Genomic DNA, 25,925 nt, shown 5'->3' on the forward strand with positions numbered 1-25,925 from the left:
TCACTGCAGCCACCCAGGATAACAATAACAACAATAATAATAAAAATAAAAGTTGGAAGGGACCTTGGAGATCATCTAGTCCAGTCATTTTCAACCTGTGGGTTGGGACCCTATTTGGGGTCGAACGACCATTTCATGGGGGTCGCCAAACAAGGCTGTCCGCCATTTTTCCCCCTTTTCTTTGGCCACACCCTTGGCACCTGGTGATGTATAAGTGTTGGGGGTCATCACAACATGGGGAACTGTATTATGGGGTCGCGGCATTAGAAAGGTTGAGAACCACTGATCTAGTCCAACCCCCTGCTCAGGCAGGACACTTTATACCAGACATGTGAAACACAAGGCCCGGGGGCCGGATGCAGCCCGCAAAGTGGTTTCATGTGGCCCGCAAAGCCATCCTGGAAACAGTGAGGGAACGGCCCCCACTGTCTTGGCCCTGGCCCAGGCCAGCCGGAAGCCAATGTACAATTTTGTGGTGGCCATCTATGCTGAAACGCATTCAGTCTTAGCTCCATAGGCCCCCCCCCTCGCATGGCCTGAGAGGAACATTGAGGCTCATCCAGTGGACCATGCCTTGGCACTTGCCCCGGTCCCATCCCCTTCTGCCAGAGACCCTCAGATCTGTCCCACTCCTGCCCAGGCCCCCATGGGCACCCTTAATGCGAACAATGTAGAGCTGGCCATCCCACCCAGTAGGCCACACCCACTCCATCCACACCCACTCAGTAGGCCACACCCACCCTGGCCACACCCACCCGGTCCCCTGAGGGCAACCACAATGCTGATGCAGCCCTCAATGAAATTGAGTTTGACACCCCTGCTCTATACCATCTCAGACAAATGGCTGTCCAGTCTCCTCTTAAAATCTTCCAGTGTTGGAGCATTCACAGCTTCGGGAGGCAGGTTGTTCCACTGATCAATTGTTCTAACTGTCAGGAAATTTCTCCTTAGTAGGAGTCGAGTCCTGGGTTGGTGCTGATAACATATATGGCTAAATTATAAAAGAAGATTATAATTTATAGATTAGGAGATGTTGCAGCAAAGATAGAAAGTAATCTTTGTGCAGCTTTCCCTATAAAATATGTAACAAAACAATGCTTGTGGAGTCATTTGTTTTTTCACAAAGTCTCATGAGGAGAAGCATTCTGTTAGTGGGGTTTACGTAAAGTAGTAATGTTAATGGAAGCACATTATGCCTGGCTCTAACAAAATCCTTTCCCAACCAGGGGAAGGATAATAGGTAGACAATTTACAAATTGCCAAGTGCCTTTCACTATGAAACACTCTGCTGTTTCATGAGAGGGCACCAAAGTTAATTTGATAGACTTCACTTACTGACAGCCTCATTTAATGCCCATTCTACTTTACAATGATATAAAAAATAACCCAATTGTATGGCCAATCCTCGTATTTACAGCCAACACAATGTCTGATGTTCAGGTAATCACCATGGGCACTTCATAATTGACTTCTGACAAGCAGAGACAATAGAGAAACCAGCAATAAAATTGTTAAGTTGTGGTCACATGATGTCTCGCTTAATGACATGATTTGCTTAATGATTAAATGGGAAGTGATGTTGTATGCCAATCAGACAATCAATCAATCAGAATAGAGCTGGTCTAGTCCAACCCCCTGCTCAAGCAGAAGACCCTGTACCATCGTGTTCATGTGATTTTCCACTTAGTAATTATAGAGTTTAATGGTCCACTTGCCAATCCTTACTGTGGTTGCAAAGTAAAGACTACATATATTCAATATCATCCAATCTTTGAAGGACTATATTTTTGGCCTGGTTAAAAGACATTGCAAACTTTGAGCATCTCAATCTCTGATTCCTTGCTAATATTTGTGATGAGTGGTACGTTGTAGTTTCTTTTACTGTTTTCTCTTTTTTTTTCATGTCTATATCTTTCCCAGGATCCACTCTGTGAAATTGCACATTCACATTCACATCCTATCAATCCTAAATTCTTTCTGCCTTTCATTATAAACAATCAGACCAATCATACTTTTCAATTAAGTCCTTTTCCATACAGATATACCAGAAACAAACCATTTTTCTGAGAAGCTATTCATCAAACCATCACTATTTAGAAAGTCCTACTGTAGGCATTTCTTTTTTAAAAAAATAATTTCCATGCACATTCTTAAAATTGTACATTAATATAGAAATTAGACAAAATGGATGAAAAGTGAAGAGGTCAGAAGTTGAAAATACTGTGCCAGAGATAGAACTAGGGACTTTTGCATGGCTGGAGTGATATATTGCTAGTGCTCCCAGATTTGGGGCTGCAAAAATCTGGATAATCATTGGAAAAGGAGCGTTGGCTTATCTGAACGCCTCTTCTCAGCATGATGATGAATAATCTACCAATGGGTTATTTCAGTCCTCCTGCCCAATCAGATTAAGTTGTCACGCCCCTCCTTGACTGGAACCTCCCAGTTTTATCGACGGCGTAGCCAATGACAATAGTTCGACGTGATGACTCTCAGAGCAGGTACAAGGAAAAACAACCCCCTGGCACGGACCTAACTGATCTCTAGAGGAGAGGGAGTGGATTCTTCATCATCATGCTGAGAAGAGGCGTTCAGGTAAGCCAACGCTCCTTCTCCAGCATGGTGACTGAAGAATCCACCAATGGAACTTAACAAAGCTCCTGCTGTCCCTACGGGAGGGAGTCAGTTGGGGCCTGTGACCCTGATGCTGGCACTACCTGTTGGAGGATTCGTCTACCGAAGGAGGCTTCAGCCGAGGCAAATTTGTCCAAATGGTAATGCCTAATGAAAGGGGAGGGCAAAGACCATGTCGCTGCCCTGCAAATGTCCTCTATGGATGCTGGCGTTGCCCATGCCGCAAACGTGGCAGCACTGCAAGTGGAGTGTGCCGTCACATGACTAGGAACTGGCAGGGCAAGTGACACGTACGCTTCTGCTATGCACGCTCTGATCCACCTGCCTATGGCTGAGGCGGATACCTTTTGCCCCATGGATGAAGGCTGAAAGGATACAAACAGGGCTTCAGACTTACAAAAGGCCGCCGTGCATTTGATGTAACAGCACAAGGCTCTATGTACGTCCAATGTGTGCCATTGCCGTTCCAAGTCATGTGACGGACGGGGGCAAAAGTTCGGAAGAATAACCTTCTGTGACCTATGAAACACTGTGTTGATCTTAGGGATACAGGAGGGACCTAACCTAAGAACCACCCTGTCCTCATGAAACGTGCACAGGTCCTTCCTGATAGATAAAGCGGCCAGTTCCGAGATACATCTGGCGGAGGTAATGGCTATCAGGAAGGAAACCTTGAGTGACAGGTACCGCAAGGAACAGGTTCTAATGGGTTCAAAGGGTGGGGAAGTTAGGGCCTGCAGAACCTGGGGCAGCTCCCAGGAGAGATACCTGTGGACCACGGGCAGTCTGCTATTGGTAACTCCTTTAAGAAAGGAGCGGACCAGAGGGTGCTGAGACAAGGACTCTGATGAGTCCCAGGAAAGCACCGTGGAAAGAGCCGCTACCTGTCTACGAATGGTGTTGGGCGCCAACCCCTTGTTGACACCCTCTAACAAGTAGTCTAAGACCCTTGGTATGGTTACCTCGGAAAGAAGCAGGTGATTACTGTCGCACCAGTTGCAGAAGTTCCGCCAAGTATGATCGTAAATGCGGTTAGTCACCGGTCTCCTGGCAGCCTGGATCATGTCAATCACCCCTGACGAATATGACTCCTGAGTCAGAGTGCGGCGTTCAAGTGCCAGGAGGCCAACTGGAGCAATTGGGGGTCTGGATGTTGCAGATCCCCCTGCGTTAGCTGTATGTGACTGTCGGGAATCCGCCATGGAGGTGAGGTGGAGAGGCTCACTAGGTCTGCGAACCACAGCCTTCTGGGCCAGTGAGGCGCAATAAAGATTAACTCTGCCTGTTCCTCCAGGATCTTCCTGACAACTGCTGGAAGTAGAGATAGTGGGGGAAAGGCGTATAAAAGACCTTGCGGCCACGGGCTGCGTAGCGCGCCATCCCCTCCGCTCCCCGAGAGGGGAAGCGTGAAAAGAATCTGGGAAGCTGGGCGTTCTCCAGAGAGGCAAACAGGTCCACGATCGGATGGCCAAACCAGTCCGAGACCTCCTTGAAGATATCCGGGTGTAATCTCCACTCCGAATGGTCCACTATCGACCTGCTGAGAAAGTCTGCCTGTCGATTAGCCTCTCCCGAGATGTGCTCGGACCTGATGGAAAACAAGCTGTTCTCTGCCCAGGAGCCCAGCGCCCGAGCCTCCGTCATGAGGGATCTGGATCGAATGCCCCTTTGCCAGTTCACGTGAGCTTTTGCAGCCATGTTGTCCGTTAGGACCAGCACGTTGATCCCTGATCACGGTTTGGAAGTGCTTGAGGGCCAGATGGATCACCCTGAGCTCCAACCAATTTATGTTGTGCTTCAGGTCTGACTGTGACCACTGTCCCTGAGCCATCTGAATTTGGAGGTGTGCTCCCCAACCGAAGAGACTTGTGTCTGTCGTCACCAGGATACGGCGAGTCTTCTTGAAAAGAGTCCCCTTGCGTATGGCCGAAGACGTCCACCAGTCGAGAGAGAGGAGCACCTGACGTGGGACCCGTACCAACTGGTTGGAGGAACTGGTGTGTCGTCTCTGGTATGGGAGCAGGAGCCACTGGAGGGTCCGGGCATGTAGTCGGGCCCGCGGCACTATCGCTATGCAAGATATTAACTTCCCTAGGAATTGGAAAAGGAGAGCTAGTGCCACTACCCTATTCCTGCGTACACTGAGGACCAGGTCTCGGATGCTCATGTGTCGTTCCTCTGACAGAAACACGTGACAAGAGTCCGTGTCTATCACCGCACCCAGGTGTAACAGGCGGGTCGAGGGAGACATCTGGCTCTTTTTGAAATTTATCAAGAACCCGTGGTTCTGGAGAGTCCTGATAACAAGGGCCAAATCCAACTGGGCGTTCGTGACGGAATTTGATTGGATCAGTATGTCGTCCAGGTAGCACTGAACGCATACCGGGACCAATCTCAAGTGTGCTGCCAACACCGCCAGGATCTTGGTGAAGACCCTGGGGGCAGAGGAAAGACCGAATGGTAGGGCCCTGTACTGGAAGTGGCGGTTGAGATGACAAAACCGTAGAAATTTTCGATGCTCTGGGAGGATGGGGATGTGCAGATATGCCTCTGTGAGATCTATTGAGGTCATGAGATCTCCTCGCCTGACACTGCTCAAGATGGAATGGAGCGTCTGCATTTTGAATTTCTGATACTGGAGATGGAGGTTCAGACCCTTGAGGTCGAGGATTGCTCTCCATCCCCCTGAGGATTTGGGGACTACAAATAGGATGGAGTAATACCTCTGTCCCACCTGGGTCAAGGGGACCTTCTCTATGGCCTTGATGTTTAGTAAATGTCGAATGGCGTCTTCCATGAGCCCTCTTTTTGTTGGGTTTCTCAGGGTTGGACAAGAGACAAAATGGTCTATGGGTGTGGATTTGAACTCCAGGGACAGGCCTTCCCTTATGGTGCGCAGAACCCATGAGTCTGTGGTTGTGTTTTCCCATTGGCGGATGAAAAAAGTGAGTCTGCCACCAATGGGAGGGGTCCCCCCTAAGTCACTTGGTGCGATGGAAGGGATGACCCCCTCTGCCACGAAAGGAAGTCTGGGTCTGATACTGGGACTGGTCCCTATAATTTGTCTTGTCAAATGGACATTCAGTCTTGGGAGCTGAAGGCCTGTATGATTGTCCTGTCTCTGCCGTGGCACCAGTCCGAAAGGACTGATGGCGGCCATAGGGGAGAAAGCGTCTGTTAGCTCTCCTTGTCAAATGAGAGATGACCTTTTGTTTCTGTTTGTTTTCTATGAGGTACGGAGTTAAGTCCTCTCCAAATAGTCTGCCTCCCTTGAAAGGAGCAGTGGCCGCCTGCCACTTGTGTTTGCTTTCGGCCCTCCAATTTTTAAGCCAGAGCAGTCTCCGAGCGACTACGCTGGAAGCCACTGCTCGGGCTGAGTGTTTTGCAGAGTATAAGGAGACATCCGCCATATACTCAGAGGTCACTATAAGTTTGGTCAGGTCCTGGTGTACTCTGACCTCCTCCAGTGGAGGTCTGTCTTGTAGCTGTCTAAGCCAGGTAAGAGAAATTCTGGCGAAGAATGAAGTGGAGGTTGCCGCCTTCGCTGCCCATGCAGATGCCTGGTGAACTTTGCGTAATGCTAGTTCAGATTTCTTATCCTCCGCCTTAAGGGCGTCAGATACATCTGCTGGCAGATTGACTGCTGAGAAAAGTGGAGCTAGGGATTCATCTACTTTGGGCACCTCCAATAAGTCCGACAAGTTTTGAGCCATGTCAACAATTTTGCATTCAGCTGCTCCTTGGGATGGTTGAGCTGCCGGTGATTCCCATTGTCCCTGAATATTCTTCAGGAACAAGGGGGGCCAAGGTATTTGCAGATGCCGAACCACTGGTTCAGAGAACAGGGGATTCGTGTCTTGGCCAGTGGAGGTCTCTGGGGTGGGGACCGGGTCAGAGGTGAGCTTACCCGCTGCACAAGCCCTGCGCAATAAGGAAGGAAAAAGAGAAGTATTGAAAAGCTCTGCCATGGGCTGGGAGTCTTGCGGAGGCTCCTTGCAATCCGACCACCGGTCTGCCTTCTTGTCGTAATCCAAAACGCTGGAAGAATCGGATTCAGGTGAGTGGGATGGTGAGACCATGCCGGTACGATCGAGTGTAGGTCGTGATGAGGTAGTGGGCGCTGATGAGGACCTCGGTATGGGTGACGTTTGATGATGATGACCCGATGAGGCCATGGCTTGAAGAACTGCCTGTGGTATCAATGATTGCAGTTGGTCGGAAAAGGATGGCTCTTGCAGAGGTCGAAGTCCCGCAGCAGTCGGTGTGAATGTTGCTGTGGGTGCCATGGAGGGGCCTGGCAGTTCGAGGTCCTCCCCAAAAAGGGGTGGCCCTCCCTGACCAAAGGTCTGAATTGAGACCTGCTGATGCTCACGCTCCGGTGACCATGCCCTCGATGAAGCAAGTAGTTGTGCTCCTGCCTCAGGAGCTGCAGGTGGAGGAAGCGGAGACATTTGTCCTTGCCCAGCTGACAAGCGTTGGGCTCGAGAGAATTGCTTCTCCAGGGCTCTGTGTGTGCGATCGGTCTGCTTGTCGCTTGCCTTACTTGCCTTCCTGCCGTATTTGGATTTTGCTTTGGCCTTTCCCTTAGGTGCCTCTGGAACCGGATCAGCTTGGCTAGATTGGTTGTCTGTGTCCAAAGGCAGTGGCTCAGTGAGGTCTGCCATGGCGGTCAAGAAAAGTCCCAGATGAGGCTCTGGAACTGGCTCGCTCTGCAAGAGATGTCAGTTGCCCCCCCGTGGAGGGACTGACTGCACGTGGATTAGCGTGAGCTGGCCCATTGGCTAAGCTGGACTCACGCTGGACCCTTCAAGGCGCTCATCACCAAGGCTTAGGACAATCTGTATGCCCAGTCCTGTGGCCGAAGTGGTGATAAAATCACACACGTCTCACAATAGCGGCAATGGTCAGGTCCTGGCAAGCAACCACTAAAAGCAGAGTGGCAGAGGCTAAGGTGAAGGAGTGTTAGGCAAGCAGGGCCTAATAATCGTTTTGCCAGCAAGTTGGCATGGACCCACAAATCTTGTTGTAATTGTAAATCTTATTTCAATTAGAGCAGTCTATCCAAACAGTCCTAGACTTATGACCAGAATTGAGTCCAAAATATATGTATCATTTTTAAAACTGGTATGATGAGATTACACAAAATGGTGCCCACAACTGTGAGGCAATTCTAAAATCTTCCTTGAGGAGACTAATGCCTCGCAAAATGGTGGTCGTACCCAGCCCTGGTCTGGTTTCGATGTATAAGGAAGCTCTCCAGTAAAATCTTATTGTCTTACGGTCCCTTAAGCTAAAAGAGGAGAGGCTGGTTGGGTCGCGCCTAACGTCTGTTAGACGCAACAGTGCTCACAGCGCCTTAGCAGGGCCTCCGTCTCTAAAAAGCCTGGAGAGAGGAAATTTAAGGCAGTTCTCCTTTCCCCTGCAGCGCTTGTAATTTGCTGAATTTGGCCCGTCAGCTGGGCCGAAGGAGACTTCGGCAAAGGCTGAAGGCCGAACGGCCTCAAAATGGCAGCCGCGAGTGGCAGAGCGTCGACGGAGGCCAGCAAACAGTAGAAGGCCGAGCGGCCTCAAAATGGTGGCTGCGAGAGATGGGACGTCAACGGAGGCAATCTCCACGTGTCCCGGCGATGGATTCCCCTGAAGGGACTGGGAAGGAGACTCAGCAGACTGCTGAACTATAGAGAGAGAAGGAATCCACCTCCCCCAGTGACTTGAAAGGGGCTGGGAAGGTGACTCGGTTGGCTGCTGAGCTATAGGGAGAGGAAAACCACCCCCCAGAAATAGGGGAGAAAAATGCTGTTTGTTTCTTTTCCCCCCTTGTTCAAAGGAAATAGGGGACAGAATCTCCTGCAAGGGAAATACTCAGAGGCTGATAGCCTCTAATTCTCCAAATTGAAGAATCCACTAATGGGTATAACAGTTTCTAATAGTCTAACCTGCCTGAAGAATAAGTCTGAAAGTCAAATTATCACGTCCTCATGGGCGAAAGACTAAGATGAAACTGGGAGGTTCCAGTCAAGGAGGGGCGCGACAACTTGACAACTTAGTCTGATTGGGCAGGAGGACTGAAATAACCCATTGGTGGATTCTTCAGTCATCAGAAAGATTTCTTTGATTCTCTTTGTTTCCCTCTAATGGTCATCCAGATTTTTATCATGCAGATGTGGTAAATCTAGACTAGGGTTCCCAACGAGGGGTGCAAGACAATATTCCAGGGGGTGTGAAAACTTGCATTTTAAAAATTATAATGTATATGCATAATTTGTTGCTGTTATTTCAAACTTTTGTAACTTTTGCGAGAATATATTAGAAGCGTTCTAGGGGTACAGGGTATAGAAAAAGGGTTGGGAGCCACTAGCCTAGACATCGTAAAAAGCCATAATTATTTAATAAACCAACATCGCTTGAACTAGAATAGTATATCATAAGGCAGATTTGGGCAACCCATAGTCTGCTTTCTCCTCTCCAGCACCTCCTTTTTAGCCTCTTGAGCCCCTTTAGATTTTGCAAATTCAGGGTGGGGGAGGGGGAATTAGTATATATAAGAGGATTAAAGGGCAAAATGCATGGCTTAAAACATACATTTCATTGCATGGAAAATCCCAACTCACAAAAAGAGGGGTTAAGTTCTTGTACGTTGTGCTTAGGATTTTAACAGAAAAGCAATGCTTTAAATTTCAACCGTAGATAGGAAATTCTTCTCTGCCATTTGAAGGGTAACTAAGCCCATGCCCCCAATAGATGCTGGGTGGCCAAAAAAATCAAAGTGTGATCCCTGAGTACAAAAAAAAAAAAAAATCTACCTACACCTGCCATACTTAATACAGGTAGTCCTCGACTTACAACCACAACGGAGCCCAAAATTTCTGTTGCTAAGGGAGACAGTTGAGTTTTGCTCCATTTTACAATCTTTCTTGTCATAGTTAAGTGAATCCCTGCAGTTGTTAAGAACAGGGTTGTTAAGTGAATCTGGCTTCCCCATTTACTTTGCTTGTCAGAAGGTTGCAAAAAAGGGATTACATAACCCAGGACAGTGCAACCGTCATAAATATGAGTCAGCATCTGAATTTTGACCACACAACCATAGGGATGATGCAACAGTCACAAGTGTGAATAATGATCATAAGTCATTTTTTTTCAGTGTTGTCGTAACTTAAAACAGTCACTAAATGAACTATTGTAAGTCAAGGACTACCTGTACCCAAATTGCATCAAATGTGGAGAAGTATTCTCTATTATCCTGTATGTTCTCTGGAATTTTCTTCATTCCAGTATGTACAACATTTGTACAACTGTGGGACTCATCCTAAGATTCAGCAATTGAACTATGTCTGCTCTCTGTAAATATTATGGGCCTTTTCCCTTCTCCTTTCTCTTCCCCTTCTAATGCATGGGTGTTTACAGTATATTTGTCATTTGACATTTATTTTAATGCCATTGTTGTACTTTATTTTCATTTTGTAATCAGCTTTGAAATGATTACCTGGAAAGTATCACAATAATATATGAAATGAATGAACCATAATCTGCAAGCCACAAAGGCAGTCCATACAACCACTCAGCCCAAACCACATTGCTTCAACCTTCCTAACTTCTGTGAAATCAGCCCCAAGCACTGGACTACAGTCCAGCCTCCCAATTTGTGCTTAGTCTCAGCTTATGTTGTAAAAAACACCAAGCATGCTAAGTGATCTTTATTAATAGCCACTTACTTGGATGGTCACCAGCCTTACTACAGCAGGTTTGATTTCCAAGCATTTATGCTTTGAACTTCAGGTTGAGCAGAATTAAAAATACAAGCGACATTTATCTCTGGCCATGCTTTGCCGGATTCTCACATCTCCTTGTTGAGACATAGCTTTAGAAAGAAAAAGAAGAAATATGCCTAAGAGACAATTCATAGAATGTAACATAAACAGGGCATTAGCCTGTTCATATTTATTTGCGTTAAAGGCAGTTAGTTGTTAAGCTCCTGATTTTTCATTCTAGCTTCTTTCACCAAAAACACCCCACTGCTTAATGCGAGTATTATGACTTCCCATTCAATTGCTACTCCCCCATCTACCCATTAAAATCAAGTTTTGACTTCCTGCCCAGACTGGCTAAAGGGTCTGTCTGTCATTCAAGGTTTAGAAAACATTTGTCCAGAGAAGCAATAAAACCTTCTCAGATTGTTTCTCCACTGCCCTATTAGGAATGAGTCCAGCCACCTAGTAAATAATAATGGTCCCCAAACCAGACAATTTTCTCCTCTTCCTCCCTCCCCATTAATTTTCCCCCTAGCAAGAGAAAAACAAAAAGCAGCAAAAACTGGAAATTTGCATCCAGCACACATCATCAAGCTTGTTATACCATGCAAACACAATCTGACTTCTGAACAAGAGTGTGCAAATTTATTTATAGATGACCATGTTGTTAATGGACTTTCACATGGCCTAGAAATGTGAAATTTGATACAAAAGAAGCTACAGTGAGCTCACCAAACCACGCTAAAAATAAGACCATTTCCCATTTTTGTTGTCCTGGGCTTTTCAAGTCTTCGGTTTAATCCCACTGTTGCCTTTCCGGTGCATTTTAGTTTATTTATGTTGATGCTACAGCTATTTATTTTATCAGAGTGAGCTGTTCAGAAAATAAGTTTTCTGGATGTCCAATATAAATAATGTGAAGAAATGTCTAATTTTGTTAGAGAAAAGAGAAGATGTAAACACTCAGGCAGATTTTACACTTTCAGCCCACCAAAATGCTAAAGATCACAACATGCATAGATTGAAAATCAATTACTGGAAATAGGCAGACATTAAGCTTGACATTTATCTTCTAACAGGACTGGACTCAGCAGAACAAATCACAACAAAATCCCTTGCAGGACTGCAGCTCTTTTATGGCTTTTGGAACATTGCATGCAGAGGGGACAATCTGATTCAACCAACAGAGAGGAACAGATAATGAATGTTTTACTTCCTGGCAGCTAATATTGTTATTTTTTTTTTAAAAAAATAAGTTGATAAATATTCTAAAGTTCCACTCCCTTATAACTACATCAACTATAACACTACCTGGTAGTCCTTGACTTACAACTGTAATTGAGTCTGGAATTACAGTCGTAAGTCATGTTGGTCATTAAGCGGGCCATCACGTGATTGTGCCTGATTTTATGACAATTTTGTGGTAGTTACTAAGTGAACCCATTGTCCACAATGGGTGTTTTTTTTGCAGGAAACCAGAAGTAAACTGATGTTTTTTGGCAAAATAAAGTCATAAATCATGATCACATGACTATGGGACGCTGCAAACAGCTGTAAATGCAGGCCGGTTGCTGAGTGTCCAAAATGCAATCATTTGACCGTGGAGGTAGGGGGAAGCCATTGCAACTTTGACTCCAGGTTGTGAGTAGCCATGGGGAGATCCATCCAATCTTTGAATGGTTGCTAAGTGACCAGTTGTAAATTGAGGATTACCTGTAATTTAGTTTCATCAGTGCTTGAGGGATTGAACCCATTTCCCCTTGTTTTCAAAACTTAAGGGATAGCCTTACAAAGCCCTGGGTGGGAATACTAGAGATATTTCACCAACACATCTTTCTGAGGTAAATTGGACCTCAGAAATGCATCATTTTTGCAGAAAACCAGCTTTGCAACACAGCTTGCAAGGGGGTTTTCTCAGGAACTAGCTACTCTTCAAATCTGAATTCTGTTACCTTGTTGTTTCACAAAATCTACATATCTTCTAAGATCAACTAAGTACATTTTTTTATTCAAATCTTTTATTCAAAGCTTTAGACCCAAGAGAATGTACAGGTGTCCATGGAAGTTGATCCAATTAAATCCACAATAAGGCTAGACATCCAGTCAAAGAGGTCTAATAAAACCAGTATTTAGCAGCACAGCAAATGTAAGTCTATCACCCTGCAGAAAGCATGTCTGGAATCTCCTATTCAGTCCCCACTGTGGGCAGAAACACAAGGGAGAAAGGATCTATGCAACACTGAGAAACTTTAGGCAAATATAATCCTGCCATTGCATCATGTTACGGCACTGTCTTAATGTAGGAAATTCAGTTACATTAAGCATATAAGAAGCAAGTTTGCCCTAATTAGCAGCAATATTACAAATAGCAAATTAAACAAGCACATTGTAGGACTTTGAAATATCTCACAGAGCATGCATTTCCAAGGGTATCCCTATTGCGACAATTCACTGATTTAACGCCAACACTGCTCTCCAGTTTGGAAGCTCTTGCAGTAGTTTCTGAAGCATTGTCCCCTTGTGTTATCTTGTCCCTGTTATGAGCTACAAGGCAACCAATAAGATTTGTTTTCTGAGTGTTCAAAGCAAGGGTGCAAACCTTTGCTCCCTCCAGTAGCTTGCAGATGTTGTCTCTTTGAGGTATTGCTTAATGAGCTGGCAGAGGGAAATTACAAGGTGTATTTAAGTCCCTGGTATTTAATTTTAATTACATGCATACTTCAATTTTTGCACTGCTCACTTCAGACCTCAGCACGTCAATCAACGTGTAGCTTTGGGTCCCACTGAAGGCTGTTCAAGATTAAAGGAGTCAACATGACATTTAAAATTGATAAATGCACGTGGGTGGTTTGCATCAGTGGTGGGATCCAGTCGGTTCACACCACTTCGGCAGAACCGGTAGCTAATCCAGGCCGAGAATGGATTCCGGAAGCGGCATCCACACAGAGAACTGGTTGTTCACATATTTGAATCCCACCACTGGTTTGCATGCGTTTCCCCCAGATTCATTTTTGCAGCTCCCTAGATGCTCCAGTATTGTGCTGTTGAAATCCAGGAGCACAAGTGTCCCTGTTTGGGGTTAGTCTCCTGTTATAACCATACTACTGCCCCGTATGCCACAGCTGTTACAGGGTTAGTTTTTAAAATGCTGCTGTACAAAGTTACATCTAAATGTACTATAATTTTATGACAGGTGTTTTTAAACCATAGGTTTAAATAGATTTGAATAAGGTTCAGAGGGCTGGTTCACACATACCATTAAGCTTTAATGGGAAGGATTCATATATTATATCATATCATACTAAGCCCATCACATTATGGCTTAGTGTAATAAGCCAATTAAATGCTAGAAATAATCTGCAATTCAAAGATATCCTATCAAAGGATAGGATTTTTTTCATGTACTGAGAGGTGGTTTCCCACAAGAGAGATCACCTTTTGCTACTAGTGGTTGCCAGTATTTTCCCAAAAACATTATTATCTGGGTTCACAAAGGAAAATAATCCATGCTAATCAGTTCCTATCAAACAATTGCTATTAATGCCTCCAATGTAGTCTGGACCACCAGCTCAAGAAAGACCATTGTGCAGCACCAGCAGCATTGATGTATTTCAGAAGACCTTAGCCTTATTTGGCTTAACACAAAAAGTGACCTCTGAATGAATGATATCAAATCATTGTTAGTCTGTGATTCTGTGTTACGTAATGCTATCTCCAGATCTTTAAGAAATTTGCACATTTTGGATCCCTTCCCTATCACCAATGGAAGCAGTCTGTTTCCCACTTGATAGAACCTTCTACTAAATCAGTGTTTCCCAAACTTGACAATTTTAAGGGATGTGGACTTCAACTCCCAGAATTCCACAACCAGCAATGCTGGCTGTGGAATTCTGGGAGTTGAAGTCCACATGCCTTAAAATTGTCAAGTTTGGGAAACACTGTACTAAATGAATAACCCATTCTGAATTACAATCTAAAGTAATGTTGATGACTCAGTCTACGCCTGTACAACTTGAGCTGCATAAATCCATTGAAAATGGGGGGCTTCACAATGTCAGGAAATGTATTCCTCTTGGGCTTCATGGCTGCTCCAGAAGTGATTTCTTGCAGAGGTGATCTGCATTTGTAGAGATAGCATGAAGCAGCTACTGAAACAGTTTTAATTATTTTATTAAACTAGTTAGTTTACTTTTAATTATTTTATTAAATCTTTAAAACTATTATGCTTTAATTATTTGAAAGCAGGTGCTTAAATGCACTTTTAAACACGCTAAAATTGACAAGTGGTAAACATATGTGTCTTAGAAGATGCCTTGGAAGCTAGTTACTCTCCTAAAAATCTTGTGAGATGCAACTGTCTTGTCTTTAAGCAGTTGATGGACCAGATTTCACAGAGGTCCAGGGAATTGCTTTGTAATAAATGGCATATAAATTTAATAAATAAAATAATAATTTCAACAGTTAAAGTCGCTGATAAGGTGACAAAACTAAGTCTATGTTCAGTTTGATCTTGTTTTCAAAAATGAAATTGACCATTTCTGACTTCCCTCTTCTAGAATCTTTTAATAAATTGAACTGGATCCTAGTATTTTAATCCTTGTTTCCTGCCCCTGTATGAAAGATTGGTGGAGGTGCCCAATTCTTAAGGGAAAGAAAAGAAAAGCCCTGGAAAAGATTACAACTTCTGATGTGCCCAGGCTGTGAAGCTTACTATTTGCTATAAATGACACACATGATAGCACTGTATTTATCTCTGAAATGTGATAAGGGGGCTCTGACTGCCTGTCCTATGCACAATGGCTGAACGTGCATATAGGCCTTGGTGCAGGATTCTTCATATTGTCTTCTGACAAAAGTTTAGATTTCTATTTGATAGAATTTCATGAGACACTTCATTCAGACACAGCCATTTTTTTTATCACTAGAGGTTTACTTTTTGTTCCAAGGTTCCAGAATTTTTTTTTTCTTAACTAAAAGACTTCACAGCCTGAAAACCGCTCTTTTGTTGATTACAAATGTAGTCTGGACCCTCTCTCTCTTTCGGGTCCCAATGCACTTGTCCCTCACCCTCCAGACTCAATCTATACAAATATCCAGAAGTAAAGTGTTAAAAAGAGAAAACTGTAGTATTTTCTTACTTGGAACTATGATTGCCTACTCCAGAAAGCTAAACAGCACCAGGAAGGCAAAACAGCCCTTTAGCCAACCCTAAAATCAATCTAGATCTTCAGCAGTTATTCCATTATGTCCACCCCTGGACATAAATTGTTTATGAAAATGGTCTTTCGGTAAAACGACATCCCTAGAAGCTCAAACCAGCAACTCAACTTCTATTGAGCCAACATAGATTTCATATCAAAGTTACACGTCAGCATATTTTGGACCAAAACAAACAGTTAAGATGTCAGGCTAAGATTCAGGGGGTCCTGATTAAAATCCCCATACAGCAGCAGTTCTCAACCTGTGGGTCGGGACCCCATTTGGGGTCGAACGACCATTTCACGGGGGTCGCCAAACAACACAGTCCGCCATTTTTCCCCCTTTTCTTTAGCTGTGCTACTCCCTTTTATTCTATTGGCTTTTGAAAGCCAATAGAATAGACTCTCTTGGATAGAGTCTAATTCTATTGGCTTTCAAAAGCCAATAGGAATTGTCCAGGCTGTCTCTGCCCTGCTGAGCCCACCAAAAGTCCCATTCTGCAAACGGTGCTGCAAGTTGTCTGCAGCGAAGGCGAGCTGTCTGGAAGTTTCCACCCCTCCCTGCTGAGCAACTACTAAAAATGTAAGTAAAAGAGGGCCAGGGGTGGGAGGTGGGAGGCCAGCGGGCACAGGGAGGGTTGCTGGCACGCGTGGGGCCCGGCGGGTGCCTTACCTCCCTTGGGCTGGGCCAGCTGGTGGCCCAGCTGGTGGTCGGCCTGTGCCATCTCTGCTGCTTGCCAGCTACGCCTCGGCCGGCGCAGAGGGCGGCACCACACATGCGCGGCGCTCCCGGGCAGGGAAAGTCCTCTACTTACGACCGGTTGGTAGTCCTCAACGTACGACCGGTTGGGGGTCACGGCATTAAAAAGGTTGAGAACCACTGCCATACAGTGATCAGATTCTGACACTATTACTGTCATCCTTTCCTAAAGGCATAAATTAGGGAGTGAAAGAGAATTACCCACCCTCTCCAAGCATCTCGGAAGGAGGAATCACAGATGGGTAACAACATTAAAATGAGTATCAGAAGAATCCTGACACGGAAGTACATAGAATTAAGATCCTTGTATTCATGCAGTCATGAAGAGATCTATTTAGTTGAGGAATATGACTATGTTGTTTCTTCTGTTATTTTTTCTTTCTTTCTTCTGAATGTTCCCCAATGTAATCTAAAATTCTAGACCACTTAACTCTCTCTGCTTTTGTTGCTGGCACTGCCAAATCATTAGACTGGTCTAGTATTAATTTAGTGGAAGATTCTATCAAGTAGGAAACAGAAGTCTGCTTCCAGCAATGGTAGGGAAGGGATCCAAATGAGCAAATTTCTTAAAGATCGGGAGAGAGCCAGTTTGGTCTAGAGCAGGGGTGTCAAACTGCCGGCCCACGGGCTGGATGTGTCACACAGAAGCCACGCTCACCCCATTGCCGACAATGGCAAAATAGTCCCGATATGTCGTGCGACGTCACATGACGTCGCGAGTTTGACACGTCTGGTCTAGAGGTTAAAGCACCAGGCTAAAAAGTGGGAGACTGTGAATTCAAATCCCACATTAACTATGAAAGCCAGCAGGGTGACTTTGAGCCTGTCACTGTCTCTTAGCCCAGCCCACCTCCCAGGACTGTTGTGAAAAAAAATAAGAGGAAGAAGTTGTATTAGATATGCATGTTCCATGTGTTTGCTGCCTTCAGTTATTTTTACAAATAAAGGTGGGATACCAAATAAATAAATAAATATAAAATCATCTACTCATTATATGAAGGTAGAAAAAGGGATTTACCTGATCTGCATTACAGTACCAATGTTTATCTGAGGATGTAGGAATTCTTCCAGCTGGACCATCCTGACACAATGTACAGCAGCCATGCAGACTCAAGTCCCAAGGAAGTAGCTAGTGATAGCTAACCCTAACCCAGGGGTAGGCAACCTTGGCTTTTTTATGACTCGTGGACTTCAGCTCCCAGAATGCCTGAGCCAGCCATACTGGCTCAGGCATTCTGGGAGCTGAAGTCCACGAGTCATAAAAGAGCCGAGGTTGCCTACCCCTGCCCTAACCTCACCCATAGTGCTTTAGGAATTCTGGGAATTGCAGTCTTAATATATAGGGGAGGGCAGTCTGTTGGGAAAGACTGTGTGGTCTTTTCAGTGGTGACACCCTAATTGAGAAACTGGGACAACTCGGTTAAATATTTATGGGGATTCTCGATCATTCCAGTCATGGTTGTCCCAAAGGTGCTTTTTAAAGAGGCAACTGGACTTTCTTGGCTTTTTGTTTGAAAATGTTTTGCTTCTCATCCAAGAAGCTTCTTTAGTTCTAGCAGATTTTCAAAGAAAAAAAAATCAAAGAAAGCCCAGTTGCCTTTTGGAAAAAGCATTTTCTAAGTTGTGCATATTGCAGACCAAGTGAAAACTATTACTGGATTACTGCATTATCTAGTTAGTTATAAAGTCTACAGCCCTCTTTGTTGCTGCAGGAAATCTAAAGCAGGTTAAGCCCTCAAGTTTTTAGAAAACATGGGTTTTCTTGGGTGCTGCTACCCTTTTTTGTTTTTTACTTTAAGAACGGATGTCATATATAATGTAACTTTAATTGATTTATTAAACAAATTTATATAGCCATCCAACTCATGTGTAAGTGACTTTATGAGTTTATTGATATTCTATAAATCACTTTGAGAATGTTTTGGCATTATTGACATGCAATTACAGATAATCCTCAACTTACAACTATTCATTTAGTGACTGTTCAAAATGACAAAGGCACTGAAAAAAGTAACTTATGGCCATTTTTTCACACTTATAACCGTTGCAGCTTCCCCATGGTGACATGATGAAAATTCAAACACCTGGCAACCTGGCATGTATTGGTGATAGCTGCCCTGTTCTGCGGTCACGTGATCACCATTTGTCACCTTTCCAGCCAGCTTCCAACAAGCAAAGTCAAATGGGAGGGAAGTCAGGTTCACTTAATGACCAAACGATTCACTTAACTGTAGTGTGGCAAGAAAGGACATAAAATGGGGCAAAAATAACTTATCTTGCTTAGCACCTGAAACTGGGGCTCATGTTTGGTCTTTTAAGTTGAGGATTACCTGTAATACATTAATAGAATGCGCACACATCTTTTCCAAATTCTGTTTGGCCCTTTTCTTTCTTTTAAATCTAACACAAAAGGCAAAACCGCTTGCCAACAGGAGTCAATATTTTCTCAAATGACGATCAATGATTCATCCACAATATGCAACATTGATCCTAAAGTCCAATTTTTTTCCCACCAGGCAATCCCCAGGCTACTATAATTCAGAAAGAGGAGGGCAAGCTGCCCATTCGTAACTTCCCATTGCTGACCCACCATCTCTCCAGGTTTAAGGGATGGAAAATCCTGTTTTTTTTTTCTTTTTTTACACGCAGCAATAAGCATCTTTCCCTTGAGCAGAAAGGTATTCCCAAATGAAGGATTTATTTATATATCCTATTTAGAAACCACCCATCTCCCTCACGGAGTGACTATTGTACTTATACCCCACCTGTATTAATTTTACAAATAACTCAAGCCAATGAACATAACCTAATATTCCTTCCTCCTCCTACTTTTCCTGACAACAACCACCCTGTGAGGTAGGTTGGGCTGAGAGAGAGTGACTGGCCCAAGTTCACCCAGCCAGCGTTCATGCCTAAGACAGGACTAGAACTCACAGTCCCAAAAGACAACAGATCTGGGAATCCACCCACAAGATCTAATTCAGTTCTTAAAGCATCGAATTTTACCCCATCCAAGCAGAATCCCTAAATGTGCCTTTTTGTCCTTTAAAAGAGAATCAATATTCGCGATTCCTTACTGGGGAGGAAAAAAAAATCTCTGTGCAGGGACTCAGGATTCCAGTAAAAAGCCAGTGACTTCTACCTTTGATGGGCGATGTTTGCATGCAGAGCACATAGGACAGACACACACACACACACACAATGTACTACACATTGTCTCTATGTACAATGCACCGTCTTGCATAGATCAGCCCATGGTATTGACAGCCCTTTTGCTAGTAAATAAATAATGCAGCAAGATGTGGGTTGGAAAGCAGGGAGGTGGGAAGACGAAGCAAAAGATCAGGGGATGCTATGTAGTCTCTGAATAAAGGGGTTCCCTGCATCAGATCAGAGCATAAAACACTCCCTGCACAGCATTTACCATACAATGAGAGGGCCAAGTCATTTTGCTATTTCAGGCAGAGAAATGAATATTGTCTGTTCGGTGTAGACAAGATGCAAGGGAAATTATTTTAGCCACCCCCCCCAGGCAGAAAAATCCCACAAGCAACTCCCTGGCAATTAAAATAATCCAATAAAATTAGATAAGCCACAGTCTGGTGTCCCTTCGTGACACCCATTATCAGTTGTCTGAAGCAGCCAGCTCACTCCATTTAACCACACCAGCCTTGTCAGCAGCACAGCACGTGGCTTTGGCGAGAGTCATTAATAAGGAAGCCCATTGATTAAAAACCTAAGGCGGGTGGAAATGTGGCAGCCCATCCGGAACCATTTACAACCTCCACCACGCAGCCAAACAATCATCAAGTCAAGTCAGGCAGCCACCGGGATGGGACAAACGCAATTTCTGAAGCCTGGTTGGCACATCCAGTGCCAGCCCTTGGCACAGGTGTAGGCAGAGAGAAAGGTCGAAGGGAGATTCCCCCACCTCCTCCCTCCCTCGAATTTTCGGATATAATTGTGAATGGATAAAGGTACCACGGGGATTCCTGCTATCATCAAGCTTCTCTCGGGAATTGCCCGATTCACAGAACATGGCAAATTATTAGTCTTCTCACCAGGAAGATGGAAAAAGATTGATCTAGCTCAGTGTTCATGTATCCCCACGTCTGTGCAAGGAATCCTGATGCTGCACGAAAGGGAGGGGGTGTGCATCTTTCTCTCCCCTCCCACAAGGATAGACACTTGTTATCCAAAAGCATAAAGGGGGGGGGAAACTAGCAACAAATCAAAATACGAATGTTCTCCTACCCCCCCCCGCCCCAATATCCGGCTTAATTACCACCTACACTCATCAGATCCTTAAGAAAGGAAGAGAAGAAGGCAAATTGGTAAACCGAAAGAGGGGTGGGAATGTGGAGGATGTGGGGGGGAAGCGTGGGACGCACCCTCCCCCCCCCGCTTCAATAGCTCCACAAACCAGCCACGCAACACCCCCGTTGTGTCTGGGAAAGCTACGAGATTTAAAGCCAGGGCGGGAGCGATGCGCCGTAAGCTCTTCCGCGGGTGTCAAGCTTTCACTACGGACGCCGCAACTGAAACAGGTCGGCGGGGAGAAGAAAGACTGGGGATCCCGCTGCTTTCCCAGTCCGGACACGCGCCCTCGACCACCCGCCCCCTTTGCAAAACATGAACTCGAGGCGAAAGCGGAGAAAGCAGAGCGGGATCCTGTCGCTGCATCGAAGGCCGGGGGGGGGGGGTTGGAGAGAAAGCGAGGGGCCGGAGAGGACGGGGCGCAGCGCTTACCAGGCTCGCAGAGGCATGGATCGGGGGGGGGTGATGGTTGTCTCCCGGCTCGGTCCTCCCCCAGCGGAGTCAGGGCGGAAGGAACGGAGGAGAGGCGGCCGGAGAGACTGGCAAAGCAGCCGCGCCAAGCGTTCCCAGCAGCGGCAGCGCAAAAGGGGCGCCCGGCCGCCTTCGAGCCTCCCTCCGTCTCCTCCCACTCGCTCGGCGAAAGAGGGTTTAAAGGGACCGGCGGGCGGCGAAAGAGAAAGAGGTCACGTGACGAGCCCGCTGCTGCTCCTGCTCGGCGCGCAGCGTGCCTCCTCCGTGCAAGCGGATCCTCTGAACATCTACAGAGTGCCACGTGAGGCCAAGTTCCCATTTTTTTTTTTTTTTAAACGGCTGGCAACACTTAGAGGCTTCCTCGCCACGATTTAAGGGGATAGAGATGCTGCACTAAATCTTGGCGACACAGACCGCTGTATCTCCCCCTCTGTGTTGTACTTTCCCCGCCCTTGCCCTCTGGTGGTTGTCCGGACTTTTGAGGCCTTGATCCGGTAACCTTTATGCATACCGCCTCAAAAATCCCGGAGGAAGGGTTTATAGGAGTCTGACAAATAAATACGTGTACAATTGCAGGCAAATGGGTGCAAATGGTTTGATTCTCCCAGTGTGAATTGGAGTGAATATTTTCGGAGGCAATGTGAAAGTGTAACGCAACCCTCTTAACTGCTTTAGGCCACAATGGTTATCTTGGCTTCTTGGAGATGGGCCGTTGCTGCTGTTTCTGGACATCAAGAAGGCTCTCCATTGATCCAGAGGATCCTCGGTCTCGCCTCTCCCTTTCACATTTATCGTCATTTCTGACGATTCCTTCCAGCGTCCTTGCTGAGAACTCGGGGAAACCTGATCTACTGTCTGTTTTAGGAGGCGGAAGTGACCGAGAAAAGCCAGTCTTGTCCGACAGATGGTTTGCTTCCTACACCCACATGTAGATCGATATTCCATTTTTTGTGACACGGAGATAATTCCCGAAGACACAGTAAAGAGGGCTGCCAACAGTTGGCCACGCATGTGAAACCAAACCAGCTCAGTACCTTACATGAGTGCAGATGCACACGTCGTGGACCTGGTTGAGCAAACCTGTGTGAACACAGGTGTTAGCTCTCTCCCAGGAACCTAGGCACCAAGTGGTGTGTTGGTTGTACTGCCTTGGGAAGAAATGTGTTGTAGCTTCTTGTTTTGTGATTCACGTTCATGATGCAGCCCCTGCTTGACCAAACTAGTTTGCCCCAAATGTAGGATGTCAATTCCTAACAGCAAAACTGGCCATGATGGCTAGATATTGGGGCAGTTAAATCTAATACACATAATCCTTGATTTTGAGACCACAGTTGGGACTAGAATTTCCATTGCTAAGCAATGCACTTGTTAAGTGAGTTGTGCCTAATTTTGCAACCTTTTTCCTACAATTATTAAAAACAAATGGCTGCAGTTAAGCCAACTACACAATCGTTATATGGATCTAACTTCCCCCATTGACTTTGCTTATTGGATGCTGGCTGGGAAATTACAATCAGGTGAGCCCAGGATGCTGCAACCATCATAAATACATTGTGGTCATGTGACTGGAGATTTTGTGATGGTTATAAGTAATTTTTTCAATGCCATTGTAACTTCAAATGGTTGCTAAATGAATGGTTGTAAGTCAAGTGCTACTTGTACATTTGGAGAGCAGCATATTATGGAAGACTGGCTTAGAAATTCCCAACCCTGTCCCAAAAGATAATAGTGGAATAATAGGATAGACCGGCATATGTAAAATAAAAGAATAGATAATTCCAAATTACTTGTAACATTTTTCCCTAAAATTTAAATTTTAAAAGTTGTAACTTCTTTAGCAGGATTGCAACACAGCTGATCATAGTGTAGAAGGGTAGAAATCAGGAAGGGGATGGGAGACTGCATTAAAAGCTCTGGTGGAGGATGAAACCTGGGCACTAAAGAGGAATGGACAAGGCAGGCCTTTTGAAAATATCTGGGAGGACCACAGCAGGTTAAGTTAATGGACTAGTGAGGTTATACAAGTAGAGTGTGATACTCAAGGGAAACATTTTGAGAAAGTGGGGGTTGGATTTCCTCTCATTAAAAGCATTGAGTTTTGACAGCACAATGTTGGGGTCAAGGGTTACAATATAATGGTTTGTTGTCCATATTCAGCTGATGAGCTCTGGCTTGTTCTACCCCAGAAGCATCCAACCTTAGCCAATTGTTAAGACCTATGCTATGCTGGCTGGGGAATTCTGGAAGTTGAAGTCCACAAGTCTTGAGGTTGCCAAGGTAGAATAGAATAGAGCTGGAAGGGACCTTGGAGGTCTTCTAGTCCAGCCTCCCGCTTAAGTAGAAGAACCTATACCATTTCAGACAAGCAACTATCTAGCCCAGGAGTAGGCAACCTTGGCTCTTTTATGACTCATGGACTTCAACTCCCAGAATTCCTGAGCCAGCATGCTGGCTCAGGAATTCTGGGAGTTGAAGTCCATGAGTCATAAAAGAGCCAAGTTTGCCTACCCCTGAATTCTAGCCTCTTCCAGTGATGGAGTGTCCATGATTTCTGGAGGCCAGCTGTTCCATTGGTTAATTGTCCTCACTGTCAGGAAGTTTCTCCTTAATTCTAGATTGCTTCTTTCTTTGTTCAGTTTCAACCATTGCTTCTTGTCCTGCCCTCTGGTGCTTTGGAAAATAACGTGATACCCTCATCTTTGTGGCAGCCCCTCAAATATTGGAATACTGCTATCATGTTTCCCCTCTTTCTTTTTTTCTTTAAATTAGCCAAACCCAAGTCCTGCAGCCGTTCTTCGTATGTTTTAGTCTCCAGGCCTTTGATCATCTTAGTTGCTCTTCTCTGAATTTTTTACAAACTCTCAACATCTTTTTTGTGATATGGTGACCAAAATTGGCTGCAGTATTCCACGTTGGACACCCATGCTCTACCCTCTACCCTACACATTGGCTGTGTTCAAGCGATATGCTTAACAAGGTGAGGGTGATCTGAGGTTTCAGATTGTTATTCCTATCAACCACCCAGGCTACAATCAAACACCTGCATGCTGAGATTGCCTTGGCCTCTTTAGGATTTTATTAGCATATATTTAGTGCTAAACTACTATTCCAAACAAGCAAGGAACGCTTTAATTGGAAATCAGGAGGCTGAGAAATCAGGAGGCACTTTTATATCTGAATCATTTTACAGTATTTTTTTATATCTGAAGAACATGCTACCTTTCTGGAAGAGATATAAATTAGACTTTTTTTGCCAAAAGAAATCAGAGTACAGAGAAGAGCAACAAAGATGATTAGGGGACTGGAAGCTAAAGCATATAAGGAACGGTTGCTGGAATTGGGTATGTCTGGTTTAACAAAGAGAAGGACGAGGGGGGACATGATAGCAGTGTTCCAATATCTCAGGGGCTGCCACAAAGAAGAGGGAGTCAAGCTATTTTCCGAAGCGCCTGAAGGCAAGACAAGAAGCAACGGGTGGAAACTAATCAAGGAGAGAAGCAACCTAGAACTAAGGAGAAACTTCCTGACAGTTAGAACAATTAACTAGTGGAACAACCTGCCTCCAGAAGCGGTGAATGCTTCAACACTGGAGGTTTTTAAGAAGAGACTGGACAGCCATTTCTCTGAAATGGTATAGGGTTTCCTGCCTGAGCAGGGGGTTGGACTAGATGACCTCCAAGGTCCCTTCCAACTTTATTATTATTATTATTATGGATCATCGCACAGTCAGCCAGATGTTCAGACTGGATTTGGCATTTTGTCTACCTATCGAGTCCTTACCCAGGACCTGGGATAGGCAGATGTGAATGTTTGATGGTATTACAGATATCGTCACAGGATAGAAGCAGTTCCTAGTAAGGCCGCCTTTTGCAATTGACTAATAGCGAATTTGTCAATGCCAATGGTGTTCAAGTGGTGCTCCAGTTGTTTTGGGATTGCACCCAAGGCGCCTATGACTATTGGTACTACCCTTGCTTGCTTTTGCCACAGTCTTTCTATTTCTATTTGTAGGTCTTTGTATTTTGTTATCTTCTCCAGTTCTTTCTCTTCTATTCTGCTGTCTCCAGGCACTGCCACATCCACTATCCAGACTTTTTTGTCTTTCTTATCGACAATTGTTAAGTCTGGGGTGTTATGTTGCAGGTGCTTGTCTGTTTGAATTCTGAAGTCCCAGAGCAGTTTAATTTTATCATTTTCTATGACTTTCTCTATTTTATGATCCCACCAGTTTTTGCTTACAGGCAAATGATATTTTTTGCAGATCTTCCAATGCACCATTGTTGCTACTTTGTCATGCCGCTGCTTGTAGTCAGTCTGTGCAATCTTCTTGCAACAGCTTACCAGGTGGTCCACTGTTTCTTCAGCTTCTTTGCATAGGCGGCACTTACTGTCTGTTGCTGTCTTCTCAATTTTGACTTTATATGCATTTGTCCTTAAGGGTTGTTGCTGTTGTTGTTGTTGTTGTTGTTGTTGTTATTATTATTATTATTATTATTATTATTATTATTATTATTATTATTATTATATTGCCTCTGTGGAAAACAAACATTTGTCATGGTTTTATCCTACATATTTTGGACCACTTAATCCAAAAGAATCTGGAATTGCTTCCACTTTATGGAAATGCTAGTAATGTAATCTAGTTTTGTCTGTCCTGACCATTCTGCAGAATCTAAAGCAGAGTAATTTCCCCTTTTGATTCCTGTTTCTTTTAACTTGGAGGAACCAGGGATAAGAAGCCAGATCTTCCTTACAAATTAGGGATATTAGTTTAGTCCTCCCTTAACAGTGGAAATT

At 44.8% G+C, this 25,925-nt stretch overlaps 1 protein-coding gene across 3 annotated transcripts in view; it reads right to left on the minus strand.

Annotated features, from left to right (window-relative positions):
* SH2B2 (SH2B adaptor protein 2) overlaps positions 1–21,736 on the minus strand; it is an 81,755-nt gene extending 60,019 nt beyond the window's left edge. For 2 of the 3 annotated variants that reach the window (XM_039333988.1, XM_039333986.1), the window contains exon 1: positions 21,090–21,736. In XM_039333988.1, the coding sequence (XP_039189922.1) occupies positions 21,090–21,106 (17 nt within the window). In that variant the 5' untranslated portion in view covers positions 21,107–21,736. Of the gene's footprint in view, positions 1–10,346; positions 10,493–21,089 lie in introns of all 3 variants that reach the window. The other variant, XM_039333987.1, reaches the window with a different exon arrangement.
* Positions 21,737–25,925: the final 4,189 nt, after the last annotated feature.

The sequence above is a fragment of the Crotalus tigris genome, unplaced genomic scaffold (assembly GCF_016545835.1).
Source record: "Crotalus tigris isolate CLP2741 ecotype Arizona unplaced genomic scaffold, ASM1654583v1 scf7180000024514.4999324561:1519799, whole genome shotgun sequence".
In the NCBI taxonomy this organism is placed as follows: domain Eukaryota; kingdom Metazoa; phylum Chordata; class Lepidosauria; order Squamata; family Viperidae; genus Crotalus; species Crotalus tigris.